Genomic DNA, 17,795 nt, shown 5'->3' with positions numbered 1-17,795 from the left:
TTCCATTTCAATCTGTTAAAAATGGATCCAGGTTCACACATTGCAATTTTAGTACAGCTATTGTGTGTTCCAGAATTGGGATTGGATCCAAAAAGAGGCGCGGTTAAACTCCCGCTTTTAGCGCCACACTGTATAAACCTGTGTGAAGTGCTGTTTGCAGCTGATTATATAGAGCTGGGTGCAATAATTAACTCTAACAGCAGATGGCAGTAATAATCTTTACTATACAGAAGATCTAGACAAGGTCAGACGATTACAAGAGGCGGGAGTAAACTTTGCTCTCTTCCCACAATGCTCCTTCGAGTGTAATGCAGCAGACATGTCTACACGAAAGGTTGTTGAGCTGTTTTATGATGTGGTCTCCCCCTATTCCTGGCTGGGGTTTGAGGTAAGATCTTTTATTCGGTGCATTGTTTCTGCATCACATGGTGCGTGCTACACTGCCCCCGTGCGCGCTACACTGCCCCCGTGCGCGCTACACTGCCCCCGTGCGCGCTACACTGCCCCCCGTGCGTTCTGCATAGAGCTTCCCTTCCTGTCGCTCATTACTTTTACCCTTTTTCTAATGATATGTAGGGAATAGCTTGTAGTGCAATTCCTTAATATGTGGCTAAAGCTGCATTCACACAGCCGTGATAAACTCTGTTTATAAATAAAGCTGCAAACTTCCACCTACAAGCCTGATGTTTATTACAGTTGTACGGTTGAAGATAATGGCAATAAAGTTCTTTATCGTAGCTGAGTGTGGCTGTTATTCCTGTGCATTGTTGCAGGGGCGGACACACAGCTGAGGGCCCCGGTGCAAGAACAGTATATGGGCCCCTGATCGCCAAAATCTCTCCATAATTCATCCCCTTTTGTCTCTCTAACAATCCATCAGTAAAAAGATAGGAGGAATCTTCCAGCTCACCAGTGTTATGTCTCTGTTCAGACTGCGTCCGCATCTTCGTGACGACTCACGGCAGATAGCATAATATGCCATGATTAAGGACAGGAACTGTGTCTGAAACGCTTAGAGTATGTTCACACGCAGTGACTAAAAACAACTCCTGATTTTCAGACGTTTTTGTAACTACTTGCGTTATTGGAGCTGTTTTTCAATGAAAAAAAAAGTCCCAAGAAGTGACATGCACTTCTTTTTCACTGGCGTCTTTTTATGCGCCTTATTTTGACAGCGACGCATAAAATTAAGCCTCGTGGGAACAGAACACCGTAATTCCCATTGAAAGCAATGGGTAGATGTTTGTAAGCGTATTAGGGGCGTAAAACGCCCAAATTACTTCTGAACACTGCGTGTGAACATACCCTTAGGCGAACTACCAATCACCTCTCTTTACATCTTGAGATTTTAACTTATTTTGCGATAAAATTGGAACATTGTTTCCTATTAAAAGTATCAGCGCTGGATTCAAGTTCTACTGTTTTCGAATCTATCATTAACTGTTAATGATAAAATTCATTAGTTTAACCCCTTAAAGGATGGATAAATCCGTCACTCTGATCTCGGTACTGCCACTGTACCCATGAGGTCAGCGGCAGGAGCACGGCTGTTATAGCCAGACTCCTGCCGGATTCAAAGCGCTCTCCAATTCCAGCAGTTTAACCCATTAGATGCCGCTGTCACCGCAGAATCTTAAGTGTTTGACAGAGGGAGCTCCCTCTGTCACCCCATTGGCACCCCCGAGACAAGATCGAGGGACGTCGATGGGTTTCCATGGCAGCCGGGGGCCTAACAAAGTCCCCCAGGTCTGCCTTCAGCAACTGCCTATTGGGCAATGCCGGCGGTATGGCCTAATACCTTTTGCACACGACTAAGTTCGGACTGTGAAAAACGGTCCGTGTGTCAGCCGCATTTCCTGGCATGACCACGGAACAGGTGAACGGTACTCCTGGCGTTATAGACATTTTATGATGCTAGTAGTCCCTGACACCACATGGAACTGCTGTTCCATACTGTCAGTTCCATGGGGAGTCAGACTCCTAGCATCATAAAATGCAAAATCCCATACGCAAAAGAACGGACATGTTCCATAATTTTCGGAACATTTCTACGGCACGGAGACCCATCCGTAGCGCTACGGAAACGTGTCTGCATTCAATGAAAGTGAATGGGTCCATTTTTGCGGACCGCAACTGCGGTCCGCAAAAACTGATCTTTTTTACGGTCGTGTGCATGGGGCCTAAGATAGTATATCCTCACCTGAATATAACGCTGTTTTAGTTTTTCAGATGCGTGGCTCAGTTTCAGCGATAATCACTTTATTCCTTATATGCAAATTAGCTTTTTGGAGCAAGGAGGACTTCACCGTTGCTCCAAACTCCTCTACCTTCTATCCCCAGTCCATCCCTTCCTTCTTTGATTGACAGGGCCAGGCAGTGTAGAAGCCACGATCACGTCTGGCCCCGCATTCTCCTGAGCGCGCTTGCGCCTCGGCTCCTGAATCGGCACATGCGCAGTACAACACTGGAGTTTCACCGGTCGAATTGACTCTACTGCGCATGCGCCGATTACGTCACACTACAGCCGGGTACTGTACTGTGCATGTGCCGATTTTTGCTTTAAGCATTTACATGAAATCTCATAGAAAGAAGGCGGCTGCTTTAGGGTATGTTCACACGGAGTGTTTTCGGCCGCTTTTCGGGCCATAAACGCCCTGAAAAACGGCTGAAAAATTGGAAGCAGAACGCCTATAAACATCTGCCCATTGATTTCAATGGGAAAAACTGCGTTCTGTTCCAACGAGGCGTTTTTTACGCATAAAAAACGGCCGTGAAAAAGTGCATGTTTTTGGAGCCGTTTTTCATAGACTCTATAGAAAAAAACGCTCCAAAAACGTCCGTTAAAAACTTATGAAAATCAGGAGCTATTTTCCCTTGAAAACCGCTCCGTATTTTGAGACGTTTTTTATTTTGTGTGCGCACATACCCTTAAGGAGACAGTGGGCCCCCGTAGCTACTTGGCCCCTGTGCTGGTGCACAGGCTTCACCAATGGTATATCCACCCTTATTTATATCCATCCTTATTTATAAGGTCTCGGTAAATCTGGTCACACGTTGCCTGATGTACGGCCTCGTAACAGCACAGTGTGATTATGCAGTGAAAGAAGCTGGGCTGGAACAATGAGAAGTGTAGGACACTGATTGCTCACTGATTGCTCACTGATTGCTCAGCGTCATACACTTCTGTACAACACCCAGTTGGTAAAAAGTAAAAACACGCCCAGTTGTCCATTGAGAAACTAATTAGCATAAATCTAAACTAGCTCATAACTTGCTCAAAAATTATCGTTTTTCAAAATAAAAACCACTGCTGTGATCTACATTACAGCGCCGATCACGTTATGTAGGAGATAGGGCACTTATAATCTGGTGACAGAGCCTCTTTAAGGCTATGTTCACACAGAGTTTTTTTGCAGGAGGAAAATTCCTCCTGCAAAAACTGCTCCAGATGGTTTTTGCACAGTGGTTTGACAAAAACTCGTCAAAACACTCGTCGAGGCGTTTTTTTCCTCTTTCTGACTCATTGAAATGGGGTTTTGGAGGCGGAAACCGCCTCAAGATGGGTCATGCTGCTTTTTACTGCGACGCGTTTTTTTTACTCGCGGTAAAAAACCTCGTCCAACTCCCATTGAAATCAATGGGAGGAATTTTCGGGCGGTTTTTGAGGAGTTTTGCGGCGCAGTTTCCGAGTCAGTCGTCAAAAAAACTCTGTGTGAACAGGGCATAACTGACCCTCCTAATGTCTGAGCTATGATTTTCACACATGAGATCCGGTGCCACCGGCAGCTTCAGGATTTGCTGGAATAATGTCACTTTTGTTTTTTCAACAGATTTTATGCCGATATAAGAACATATGGAACATAGATATTCATTTACGCCCTGGGTTCCTTGGGGGAATAATGCACGCATCTGGTATGTAACACTGTACAATGTGAAGGGTTCATTCTCATGATGTGGTTTTACCCTGATTGTGGTTTTGGACTCGTGTTATCATGCTACTGATGTGCTCTTACCACAGTGCAGTAATGGTTCTCTGGCTCGTGTGAATGAGCCCTTAGGCCGCTTTCACCTGGACGAAATACAGATACGTTTTACACCTGTATTACGGACGCAACCTCACGCTGTTTATCAGAATGGGAGAACACCATAGAAGCCTATGGTGCTCTAACCCCTGTTCTGATAAAGAGCTGGAGCATCAGTATTACGCCCCAGTGAAAGTGACATAAGGTATGCTCACATGAGTTCTTGTGGCAATTTCTACAACTGCCCCAAACATATAGTGTGAATGGGGTTTGGAAACCTCTCTGCAGGTGCTGCAGAAACAACCCAATTCAAATGTATTGAACAGATTTATTGCAGAAATTTCCACAACTAAAAATCTGCCACGTGAGACCATACCCATAGGGGGTATTAATTATGTTTTATAATTGCACCTCATCAGTTTTATGACAATACATACTAGCTTATATTATCTGGAACAATAATCCTGTGTCCGTTATCCGTGCCAGCCTGCATAAATCCTTGAACCTTTCTGATATAACAGTCTGACATACATGATTACGTTAAAGTAAAATTCCACCTTTGGAGCCTAATTTTATTAGAGTTGTATCCATTTAAGGGTTTGTAGATGTTTTCTATCTGGTCCTAGGATAGGCCATCAATGTTTGATCAGTGGGGGTCTGACTTCCAGGACCCGTGCCTATCATTGTTCACATAAGCATAGCTGCGGATATGCCTGGTACTGCAACTCATACCACTTGAGGGAATGGAACGAGCTGCAGGACAGGCACAGAACCTCTTCACTGTGCTCATTGGTGGGCGTCCCGAAAATCCTACCGATAGGCTATGCATGTTATAATCCTGGAAAACTCCTTTAAAGTGGTTTTCCAGCCAATAAAAATTGATGGCCTATCCTCAGGATAGCCCATCAATAGCTGAAGGGTCGGGGTATTGCCTTCTGAATGGATTGGAAAAAAGTGAATGGGAGAAGGCAGCAATACTGAGAATCCCTGCTAAATGCGTGTCGAAGATTCACAGTGAGCAAGGAGAAATGAAGGGGAAGCCGTGCTCGTACAAGCGCTGCAGCCCCTTCAAAACAGCTGATCGGTGGGGGTCCCGGGAGTCGGACCCAACCCATCAGCTATTGATGGCTTATCCTGAGGATTCTTGTTAATCTGTAAAAATCAAAGAAGAAAGCGCCTCATGGTGCAGAAATCCCAATAACAATAGAAGAAAACGATACAGGTGTTAGGAGTAACCCTCACCTGGGATGGTTGTGCGATATCCAGGCACAACTCTGATTACACACAAGGAATGATGTAGTTGCAGCTGCGTCCTACCCGGTGGAACTACAAGGCTCCACCGCGTCATTTTGCATTAACGCCTTCACGCAAAATCACGTAAATGTACGTGATCAGGGTTAAGGGGAAGTATGGAGCGAGCTCACGGGCTGAGCTCGCTCCATACACAGCAGGTGACGGCTGTTACACGCAGCCGACACCTCCCTGCAAGGAGCGGAATCAAAGTTCACTTTGACTTCGCCCGTTTAACACCTTAAATGCCGCAATCAATCGCGACCGCGGCATTTAAGGTGTTCAAAACGGGGGCGCCCCCTCAAAAGCGCAACACCCCCACAACCCCCCCCCCCCCCGCGGCACGATTGGCCGGTTACAACAGTTGCTATGGCAGCCTGGGGGCCGAACAAAAGCCCCCAGGTCCACCATCTTTGTACTCCTTTGACGCTCTGCATCCGGCAGGGCTTCAAAAGAGATTAGAATAGGGGGAGGAAACCTCCAGTCCAACGCCCGACACCTCTGCCTCGCTCGGATCTCGGCAACGGTCCACGGCAAACAATAGTAGAATGAAGAAAGTTGATCCAGCGCTGCAGAACATATAAGCCCATATTCTTGGGTCCTAGTGAGTGAATGGATGCCATGACTAAGAGCACTTGCCGTGCTTGAAACGCGTAGGCACTAAATACCCACCTATTACTGCCTTGATGCCCAAATGCACCTGATATTGAATTTTAAAGCTTTTTTGATACAATAAAATTGGGAATACGTTCCTTTTTAAACCACATACCTGCAGCGCTGGATCAACTTTCTTCATTCTACTTCAAAGGAGATTGTCAGAATCACGATATACTGCAATACATTAGTATTGCAGTATATCATGCAAGCGATCCAACGATCACTGGTTCAAGTCTCCTAGGGGGACTAATAAAAAAAGTAAAAAACAGTTAAATAAAGATTTTTGGTATGTTCCAAAAATAATAAAGTATTAAAAGTAAAAAAAAAAACCTTTTCACATTTTTCTCCTAAATCAATGTTAAAAAAATAAATAAAAGTTAACATAACTGGTATCACTGCGTCCGTAAAAGTCTGAACTATCAGAATATAGTGTTTTTTAACCCGCTTGGTGAATGCTGTAATTAATAAAAAAAAGTGTGTGTATATATATATATATATATATATATATATATAACGCAAATTGCTGTTTTTTGGTCACCTTAGCGCTCAAAAAAAATGAAATAGAAAATGATCAAAAAGTCGCATATACCCCAAAATGGTATCGGTGAAAACTACAGCTCGCCCCGCAAAACTTAAGCCCTCACATCGCTAAATTGATGGAAAAATAAAAAAGTTATGGCTCTCAGAATACGGCGACAAGAGTTTTTTTTTTATTTAGCAAATGGTTTTATTTTTTTAAAAGTGGTAAAACATAAAACAAAGCATATACATTTGGTATCGCCGTAATCGTATCAACCTGTAGAATAAGGTGAATACGTAGTTTTTACCTCCTGATGGACGCCGTAAAAACAAAACCCCCCAAAATATGGCGTAATCGCAGTTTTTTGCCCATTTCACCCCCAAATAATTTTTGGGCGGCTTCCCAGTACATTATGCGGTACAATAAATGGTGCCATGAAAAACTACAACTTGTCTCACAAAAAACAAGCCCTCATATGGCTATATAGACGGAAAAATATGAAAATTATAGCTTTTGAAAGGTGGGGAGAAAGAAACAAAAGTGAAAATTTGAAAAAGGGCTGCGTCCTGAAGAGGTTAAATTCAGAAAAATTTGGAAGCCAAATAGCGCTAGTTCATCAAATGGTCTGATGAAGATGCCGGTTTGGTGTCGAAACGCGTCGCCCTATTAAAAGCTGAAACTACGACTAACTAGTTTGATGACCTCTTTTCTCTTGATGAAGTAGCGCTATTTGGCTATCCTGAGGATAAGCCATCAACTTTTATTGGCTGGAAAATCCCTTTAAAGCATTTTAACAAAAAACAAAAGCACCAGAACACTTCTACATGTGAAACCTAATCTGGGGTCTCATGCACATGGCCATATTAAAGTTCCGTTTATGAGCCGTATATATTATAGCGAGGGTGGGATCGGACCCTGTCCTGGATTAGATCCTAGATCTAAACGGCATATGGACATCATAGAAGCGGGTCTTGAGTTGGAGACCACCCTCGGAGTCAAAATGGAAAACCAGTGCGTTAGAGCGGCTCCCGTTCAGGCAGACCCTTCCCGTCCATACGTTACATACTTACACAGTTGATATGGTGAAAAAAAGACACCGGTCCATCAAGTCCAACCTATAATTCTATCGTGTTACTCTAGAGGAAGGCAAAACCCGCACGAGGCTGATGCCAAATGTCTCATTAGGGTAAAAATTTCTCTCCGACTCCAAATATGGCAATCCGAATATATCTGTGGATCAACGTCCCATCTCCAGAATCTAGTACTCATAACTTGTAATATTATATTTTTCAAGAAAGGCCCTTCTTGAACTTGTTCAAACAATCAACTACCACAACATCCTGTGGCAGAGTTCCATAGTGTCACTGCTCTCACAGTAAAGAATCTCCATTTGTGATGATGGTGAAACCTTTTTTCCTCTAGACGTACAGGCCTAGGTGTAAAAAGATCTTTATAAAGATCCCTGTACTGTCCAATTATATGAGTACATTCCAATTAGATTGACCCTAAGCGGTCTTTTTTCTAAACTGAATAATTCCAAGTTTGATAACCTTTCTTGGTACTGCAAGCCACCCATAGCCTTAATTACCTTGGTTGCCCTTTTTTGCACCCATTCTAGTTCAGTCATGTCCTTATACACAGTTGCCCAAAAATGTACACACTATTCCATTGATTTGTATGGAGGCTAAACTATGTTCTTGTCATGACCATCTATGCCTCTTTTGATGTATCCCATGATTTTATTTGCCTTGGCAGCAGCTACCTGGCACTGGTTGCTAAAGGGAAATGTACTGTCCACAGATATCCCAAAGTCTTTTTCAGTGGCAGTTTTACCCAGCGTTTTACCATTTAATGTATAATTGTAAAATGTGTTTCCTCGATCCAAGGGCATAACCTTACATTTATCAACATTAAAGGCTATGGACACCTTATGAGGGCACTTTTTTTTTTATATAAATAGATTAGTCAGTCTGTTTAGTGTAACTTTGTAATTAGCCTTTATTTTAAAAAAAATAATTCTTTTTTTTGGAGATACAGCTGTTCTGTATTTTCCATACAGAGCAGCTGTATAGTTCGTTTTACACTTAATCCTTCAGTCCCGTGGACCTGACAGGTTCAGTGACGGCGGTTCCTGTGTGTCTGACACTCGGGATCCACCTGTATTCGATCACGTCTGAGTTATAAACTTGGATTTGATCGATTACAGGTGGATCCTGCGTATCACACGCTGACACTAAACCTGTCAGCTCACCACGTTCGTTCAATCACATCAAAATACCCATTATATACCAGTTTTGTTAAAAGTGGTTTTCCAGGATTTTATTATATCACATGGGTGGGTTTATGACTCTAGGCACCCCCACTGATCAGTTGGCTGAAGGAGCACCATATATTTGGTAGTGGCCATATCTGGTACTGCAGCTCAGTCCCATTCACTTGAATGGGTCTGAGCCGTAGTCCGCTGCAGTACTAGTACTAATCGATGAACGGAAGACGACCCCTTAAATTGGTGGGGGTGCTGGGAGTCGGGCCCCCACCGATATGATATTGATGGCCTATCCTACTGGCGTACTGGGCCCCTGCTTTGTATGTGACTGCAGCACGACCCCATTCAGGCTGCACAGCTGGGTGACCAGCAGCGGCACTGTGCAGAGAAATGCATCGCTAAATCAGTTCTGCAGCCCCTTATTTTCTGGAACGATGGGGTTCCCAGAGGTTGGAGCATCACTGATCATTAAGTGATGTATATTCAAGGGATATGCTATCACTTTATAACCCATTAAGGGAAAAAATTACCAGGCAGAGGCATTGACTTTTTAACTAAAATGAATTTTAAAATGTTGTTATGTTAATGCGACTCAGTGATGATTATTATACCAGAAATTGTTTATTTTTCTTAAACAGGTAACACCGCACCTGCCATGGTTCCGAAGAAAGGCAGTTACATGACAAAGGACTTGGAAAGGCTGTCCGAGTTTTATCAGGTTCCCTTACGGCAGCCGAGTGATTTCTTTCATGTTGTCATTAAGAAAGGTTCGTGTTACCTTTGCTGGGGGGGGGGGGGGCATTGTTGTTCAAGATGGAGGCTACATCCAGTTAGATTGCATTCTTTCTTTTTGTTGCATCTTATTAGGATGTTTTTATATTTTTAATAAAATATAAAATGTAATCAATTCCTGGCTGCCTGAGTCGGTCTGGATCCTGTTTGAGACATAGCCGGTCGCTTTTGAATACTGTTGAAAAAAAGAATCCAGACACCACCTGCTTCTTGTAATAGAAGTCAATGACAACTGGATGCTACAGGACGGGCATCTTGTTGCACCTTTTTGTAAACATGATCACTGGGGAGTGGCAGCATCTTGTGCGCTCTTACTGGTGAATGATACTGCAGTACTGGCCATGAAATTCGCATCTATTCAGTAGCGGCAAAGATGGCACTGTAATATAAATCTATGACCTGTCTTCACATCTCCAAGTGGAGCTGAATGCGCACGATTCTCTGCAAAGTTTAAACTCCTCCATTCTAGCTATGAAGCGGTAGGAGCCCCGGCGCCCAGACTCCCACTTACAGTATGAAAACTTCAAACAAGTTCTCTATAACTGGTGGTACACTTTATTTCAAAGTGCCAGCCCCAAACAATATGGTATATACTGTGGCCAGTTGACGATGTATTGACTCTGCATATAAAAGACCTGAGTAAGTCAATATTCTAAAAATATTACAATAAACCATAACTAAAATTGAGAAGGACCTACATTGATGTTATTTTGCACTTCTACGTTACACTTAGAAGAAAATCTTTAATTTGCCTTCTTGCACAGTTCACTTTTTTTAATTGTTTGGGTCCATTTTGCAGGGAGTCTTTCAGCCATGCGCTTTGTGACGGCCGTTCAGATGTCACATCCAGAGTTCCTGGAGGAGGTCTCCAGGGAGTTGTGGCTGCGAATCTGGTCTGAGGTTGGCGTTACATTATATTCTATAGTACTCTGTCCATAGGAATCTGTTCACACTACCTTTTTTTTTTAATGTAATTTTTATTTACTTTTTTGTTCCATTTTTTTTTTTACAAAACAGATACGCAGTCATTTATTTTCCCATTGACTTCTATCAGTTTAACTGATGTTAGAATTATTTTTTTTACATCAGTTATCAACTATATAGTTGGAAAACGTTTTGTTTTTTTACAATTTAAAGTCAATGAATAGAAAGAAAAGCGTTTTAATGCATGTTTGTGTGAATTCAGTTTCCTGTATATATGTCAGCGTTCTATATTGGTCTCTTATGCATGGTTTTATCTGTCTTTAACTGAATTTCCTTCTTCCAGGACAAAGACATAACAGAACCAGAGAGCATACTTCAGGTAAGAAAAAGGTTGCATGGATATAGATATCTAACGGCTCGTAGGAACAGTAATAGGGTACCCATAGAATTTTATGGCACCTTACTGTACCTCCTTATGTCTCCGATTTTAATACAGATTCTTATGATACATTTCCATCAGATTCCATATTACTGAGGTATTCTCCCCTCGGAGCATTGCTTTTCGGGGAGAATATCTTCGACATATGATGGCACACAAAGTCCCTTCTGCTCTCCAGTACAAAGCTGCAGAAGACTTAAAGTCTATGTACACCTTTTGACTTATTTTTTTTTATATAATTGTGCATCAGTGTGATTGGTGCAACTTCCTAAATACATTTTATTAAAAAATATTTTTACTTTTTGAGATAAAGCTGCTTTGTATTCTGTATACAGAGCAGCTGTATCTTGCACTGAATCTTGTATCAGTCGGGTTCGCGGGACTGAAGGGTTCAGTGACGGTGGGTCCTGCCTCTCGGACACGCAGGATTGAGCTGTTACCGATCACATCTAAGTACATAACTTAGATGTGATCAATTACAGGAGTATCCTTTGTGTCAGACATGCAGGACCCACTGTCACTGAACCTGTAAGTCCCGACAGACGTTTTAGCAATTGGGGTGAAATGGAAAGCAGAATTATTTTGTAACTTTTTTCACTAGAGTCCTGGGGGTTATTTTACTAGGCAATCATGTCTAATTATACAGTGAAATAGTCACTTCACTGTATCGCTGCATAACTAGACCGATTTGACAACCAAAAAGTTCATGGAAGCCCCATTTCTTGTTGTTGAGATACAGCGGCTGATATAAACAGAGTAGAATTTTTATAAAATTCAAAAATGTTAGACACCTTCTGAAACTTGACTATCCAGTGTGTATATATAACATAGATGCTTTTTCATAATTGAATTTTAATATTTTCTATCTTTGCTCAGGCTGCTAAGAAAGCTGGGATGCCCGAAGATCTGGCTAAAAAGTTATTCTCCACAATCACATCTCCAGAAGTCAAAAACAAGCTTAAGGAAACAACTGATAAAGCTTTGGCATATGGGGTAAGCAGAATAGTCAGCATATGCAAAAAAAACAACAATAATTTTTTAATTTTCTGAATTCTGTTGGTTTACTTTAGTAATGCCCAACTGGTTTCCCAGGGGCTGGATATAGCACTCACATGATTGGAAATTCACATGGTGTAGCCATTTTCTTACTAATATGTCCAAAGCTGTTTTTTAGCTAAATTAAAATATATGGAGACAGCACTAGTCACAGACAAGGTGTGTATCTACCCTTTTACCCCGACCCTGGCAGAATTTTGAGGCCCTCTTAAATGTTTTGTGGACCACCAATTATTGTAAATGACACTTGATGATCTGGAGAAAAACATTAAGTTTACTCTTAAATCTTTATTATGCTCCGGATCGCATGCTTTTTTTTGTTTTGTTTGCACAATGTTTTACATTTTTGTTTTCTTTCCTAAAGATCTGTTTTTTGTGTTTTGAGTCTTAATATCTACTGGCAATGATGCAGCAGTCTTTTTTATATTATGTCGTTTATGCAAACAAGACGCAAAAGAGAACCAAAAAAAAAAAAGTTTGAAGTAAAGTAAACCTGCTTCATTGATCCGAATCTTGTCATGCCTATCCCATTGTCTGACAGCGACTTCCTGTCAGCCATTTTAACTTATTTACTTTCATGAGGCAATTATTTCTAGTAACTGGCAGTCAATCACAATTGTAGAATCATCTCTCTCCCTCTTATGTTTGATTACATCTATGCCTAGAGAGTGTGAAACATTGTTTGGTACCCAGGACCGAATGTTTAATGTCCAATGGGAATGTATCGGACAAGAGCCTTGATCTTAATTTATAATTAACAGGAATGCTGAAGCAACTTTTGTCTCCTTTTGGAAGCCGTAGTTCCAGCTAGTTGCCATAGAATTAAGCATAAAGACACGTGCCACATCAAGCTGTTCAGAAGGGTTCCCTTCTACCTATCTTTGCCTCCTACCTCAAAAATCAGCCTGGTGGTATAAAGTGATATTGTGCTTCTGAGTGCCCAGATTTACTGATGCTAATAGGTCTGTTCAAAACGTTATTGATCATCGCAGACTGTCTCCATGTTAGTGCCACAAAGTACCGACACAGTGTTACTACCATTAAATATTCATCACTGCGTTGACTATACAGTAGCGTAGGCCCGACACATGAATCAGCACGTTAATAACATCCACATTGAATTACCCAAAGAATGGTATAAGCCAGATCGCATTAAAGAAAGTAGTCTCGGTGTAGGAGCTGTCGTGTCAGTGCCCGTTCAAATGTGCCAGGCACAATGCCTTTTATAATACAGAACATTTGTTTTCTCCATAGTCCTCCACTGCTTTCCACTTACAACCTTTTTCATTTGAGCAGCCACTTTAATTTAGCGACGACCTCCTTTGCCAGTCTCTCCAGCCAGAGACGGGCATTGAAAAATTTCAGCAAGCAGAAGCAATTTATGATTCATCACTTCTACAAGGAGAGATGTTTTGTGTTCCAAATCCGTGCCAACATTCTCACTAGAACATGGAGTTGGAGATTCCGGAGCCATGCTATAGATGCCCACTACACGCATAAGGCTCCTTGTGGCTACCCTGTGCTCATAATATATTAAAGGGGTTGTCAAAATTTAAACTTCAAAATGTCCGATAATTGTAGATGTTAATAGAAATAAATGATCTTCTTCTAAAAAGCTCTGCTGCCTTTAATATATATCCAGTGTCCCTCCACTAGCTATGGCCGCATGTAACCAATGCAGGCACAGCTCACCCTGTCCATTGCTCCTATCCCCTTTATGAAGTACGTACAGTATGTTACTATTACTATTCTTGTACTATATTGGATCCTCATTGATTAACTTTTAATTGTGCAGGTTTTTGGAATGCCCTCCATAGTGGCTCATATAAGTGAAAAGCCAGAGATGTTTTTTGGATCTGATCGGTTTGAACTTCTAGCACATCAACTAGGTCAGTACAGAGTATATTTGTTTCATTTTACTGTATTTGATATAGTGAATGAAGGGTGGAAATAAAAGTGTACTATAAATTTATATATATAATATATATCTGAGCAGAATGAATTCTTTATCCACTTTTCACGGGTTTTCCCCTAACTGGGGTCTTCCAGTTAGAAGAAATTGATGGGCAATCTGCTAGGCCTTGAATATTAAATAGTGGGGGTCCGACTCGCTGCACCCCTGCCGATCAGCTGTTTAGAAGGGGTCGCGGTGCTCATGCGAGTGCTGCTTCCCCTTCATTCCGGTCACTGCTCGTACTGGGAATCCCCAACACACTTGTAGCGGCGGTTCACATTGGTACAGCCTTCTCTCATTTGCTTAAATGGGAGAAGGCTGTAATACTGTGACCCGCCACTTCAAGTGTGTCAGTGATTCACAATACGGAGCTGGTAAGAAACAAAGGGAAAGCGGCACTTGCATGAGCACCGCAGACACTTCTAAACAGCTGATCGACGCGTGTTTTAGAGTCGGACCCCCACCGATCAAGTATTGATGGCCTTTCCTGAGGATGGGCCATCAATTTTTTCTAACTGCATAAAAGCCCTTTAAAGCGTACGTCCATCTTCGAACACCATTTTTACCAATTACATATAGAATAATCTACATAAAAAGCTGAGAAACTTAATAAATACATTGGGTTATTTAACACTGTACTGTTCCTGAGTTACATCCGGTATTATACCATTGTCAGTAATTCTCAATTTCCGTTAGTCTTCCCCAACATCCGGTATTATATGCCAGATCTGTTTTCAGAATTCTGCAAGCTTCAGAGCTGAAATCTCCCAGTGCTTACTCGCTGTGTCTGCATACAGCCTGCTCTGTTGATTGAAAGTGTAATCTATACATCAGCCACCGTACAGTAATCTGATGTAGGAGAAACTATCTGTTCCCCTGCATAATACGAGCACATTTGATCTGTTGGGGGTTGTGGTGTCTGACTTGACTCTTTGCAATGATGACCAGCAGAATTGTGAATGAAGCATATGCATGATTTAACTCCGGACCAGTGCAAAATATGTCTTTGCGAAGTTACTAAACTTTTTATGTGGCTTTATCTATATCTAAACTTAATTATTGATGAAATGTGGAGATGACCTTTTACTTATGTCACTTTCTTATTAGGGTATGTGCACACACACAAATTACGTCCGTAATTGACGGACGTATTTCGGCCGCAAGTACCGGACCGAACACAGTGCAGGAAGCCGGGCTCCTAGCATCATACTTATGTACGACTCTAGGAGTCCCTGCCTCCCCGTGGAACTACTGTCCCGTACTGAAAACATGATTACAGTACGGGACAGTTGTCCTGCAGCGAGGCAGGGACTCCTAGAGTCGTACATAAGTATGATGCTAGGAGCCCGGCTCCCTGCACTGTGTTCGGTCCGGTACTTGCGGCCGAAATACGTCCGTCAATTACGGACGTAATTAGTGTGTGTGCACATACCCTTAAAGTCACAGACCCTGTCCCTGCACATATCTGAAATCTCTTTTTTTTTTTTTTTTGGCTTCGCTTATGGCAAAGCAGCTATAAGATTAATTTTATACCAAGTCCTTATATATTACCCTAATGCCACCTAAGAAAATTACACAATAGGTGAAATTCTTTAGTCGAGAATACTGCTGTGTATCTTTAGGCCCTGTTCACACGGTGGATTTTGTGGGGCGGGTTCCGCCACAGAATTATTCCTCCTCCCATTAACTTCAATAGGAGGTTTGTGTCACATCCGCCGGAAGATCGAGCAGGACGCTTCTTTTTTCCACTAGCTGAAAAAAATCGGCAAGCAGGGGAAAAAAGCGTCCAACTACCATTGAAATTAATGGGAGGCAGAATTTTGCCACAAAAATTACGCCATAAAAACAGGTCCTTAGGAAGCAATACTATCTATGTTTAAATGATTGCTTTACCATTGTGACAGATTCCATTTCATGCTGAAAAACTCAACTCTTGTCTTCTCTGTGCTTTCTTGCAGGTGAAAAATGGCTGGGACCCATGCCACAAAAATCCCGGCTGTGACCTCCTCATCAGATAAAGGAAATAATGTAGCAAGAGTTCCATATATTCTATTACTGGTTTTTACACTAACGTATACCAGGAGTAACATATTAAAGTACTGTGTTGCTAAAAATGTATGTATAAAATATTCAAGTTAGAAGGATAGATTTTAGGGGACTTTTAGATTAGGTTTAGAATCTATAATTCTCACCGTTTTTGCCTTAATTAAAGATGTCAGATTGTATATTTTGAAGTTTATTGGCCTCTTTATAAATAAAGCTATAAAGGTCACACTTTATTAGTCTGCTGCACAATTTCACAATGACCGAGAAACTGGATGTTGGGACATTTATGTTTTTCTGCAATTTCAGTTGCCTTATTCATGAAAGGAAATCTAGAAAAATGCTCCTTTAACTGCAATCCAAAAAACTTGTATATTATGTGTTCACCGTTACAAAAGCTAGGGCCTTATAAGGTTTATTCTAATGGATCGGTTAAAGGTCATCAGGTCAACCGCTTTCCTTTTATGTCCTATAAGGGCATACAGATGACGTAGCATTGGGTTCCCTGCTCGAGATCCCCTATATGAGCCAGAGTAGAGCGCTGCTAAGAAGCAGCAGCTCTTGCTAACTCAGGCAATATATGTGTTACATGGATGGCCTTTATCTGAAATGTCTGACTGGTCGCAGCTTCCCCTGACAAATCGGACCCGAGGGGGTCTTGGTAGCTGGATGATGAGCCCACTACTTTAATCCTGCCCAGCAGACATCTTCACTGGGGCTTATGTAAGAACTCTTCAGAGCACTGGGCTGAATATACTCTGCGACGCCTGCCTAGGATCCTTTTATTATACTTTTCCAAGCATTCTATCTGCAGCAATAGCGGTATGAAGTAACTATAAATAAAATCCTGGGCTGTATTTGTCTTGAAACACACAAAACATGGCATGTGAGATCAGTCATAAAATCTGGTAGGTGTGAAATGCAGCATAAAGAAGACCTTTACCTTTTTAATGGATTTCCTTCATTACAGTATTATTAGTATGGTATTCTAGTGCTGTACAATGTCATATAAACAGATTTCTGCGTAGACAAGTTTTTCCCAGCAAGTGGCTCCTAGCCTGCTACGTTTGGCTCCCTAGCTGTTGGTCGTTCAAAATAATCTTGTGCACCAGAAGGTTATGGCATTACTAGAACGTAGCAGTTAGTAGCAGGGTCAAAACCATATCCCGGGTAGTTAACACTGGGGTAAGAGTGATGTCACTTGGTTATATATCATAGGCTTTTTCCCTATTAATATTCAGCATGGCTTAAGACTACCTGTTTGTGAGTCTCATAAGCTACAAGAGGTTGGGGACCCATGGTCTAGATCATCGATAACTGGTTGGGGACCACTGGTCTAGATCATCGATTACTGGTTGCCCGTTAGTATCATACCAGGGCTTGAGGTCTTTAATGTAAAACATCAGGCAAAACGAAAAATTCAGCTTTGGCCAAGTGTTAACTTATGGTCTTTTAGGGCTTGGCCTAAAAAAAAATTCTGCAGCATTTCCGTTAAACCTAGCAGACATTCCGCTGTGGAAAAACCGCGCAATTTCCTGCGGTTTTTACAGCAGACAAATGGTGAGGATGTTGCAGAGTTTTTTGAAATTATGGGAGATGGTTATATCTCTGAAAAGCACAGCAATTCAGTCCACTTTCTGTAGCAGGAATTGACATGCTGCGATGCAAAAATTACGTGCCGCAAGTCAATTTCTGCTCAGAAATTTTACGCAGCGTAGTGATGAGATTTGTTAAATCTTACCCACTTTGCTGCTACTGATTTCTGCGTATTTTCCGACCACAATTCTGGACGGAAAATACAAAGCAATTCTGTTGCGTGTGTACAAGCCCTT

General features: G+C 41.8%; 1 protein-coding gene across 1 annotated transcript; it reads left to right on the top strand.

The window, feature by feature from the left end:
• The first annotated feature begins 249 nt into the window (after window positions 1-249).
• Window positions 250-16,145, top strand: GSTK1 (glutathione S-transferase kappa 1). The gene is made up of 8 exons (XM_075842432.1): window positions 250-388; window positions 3,831-3,912; window positions 9,394-9,522; window positions 10,347-10,447; window positions 10,815-10,850; window positions 11,787-11,903; window positions 13,762-13,855; window positions 15,879-16,145. Exons 1-8 carry the CDS (start codon window positions 320-322, stop codon window positions 15,920-15,922), a joined length of 672 nt encoding a protein of 223 aa, XP_075698547.1. The 5' UTR covers window positions 250-319; the 3' UTR covers window positions 15,923-16,145.
• The last annotated feature ends 1,650 nt before the right edge of the window (window positions 16,146-17,795 follow it).

Source organism: Rhinoderma darwinii, chromosome 11 (genome assembly GCF_050947455.1).
Source record: "Rhinoderma darwinii isolate aRhiDar2 chromosome 11, aRhiDar2.hap1, whole genome shotgun sequence".
In the NCBI taxonomy this organism is placed as follows: domain Eukaryota; kingdom Metazoa; phylum Chordata; class Amphibia; order Anura; family Rhinodermatidae; genus Rhinoderma; species Rhinoderma darwinii.
The sequence above is the reverse complement of the archived record's forward strand: the minus strand, read 5'-3'. Positions and strand labels throughout refer to the sequence as shown.

Excerpts from the sequence above, each read along its gene's own strand:
- GSTK1 (XM_075842432.1), top strand. The coding sequence starts at position 320 with ATGTCTACACGAAAGGTTGTTGAGCTGTTTTATGATGTGGTCTCCCCC. Across the intron at positions 3,913-9,393 it reads GGGAATAATGCACGCATCTG|GTAACACCGCACCTGCCATG; the intron begins GTATGTAACACT and ends TTTCTTAAACAG. Across the intron at positions 10,851-11,786 it reads AACCAGAGAGCATACTTCAG|GCTGCTAAGAAAGCTGGGAT; the intron begins GTAAGAAAAAGG and ends ATCTTTGCTCAG.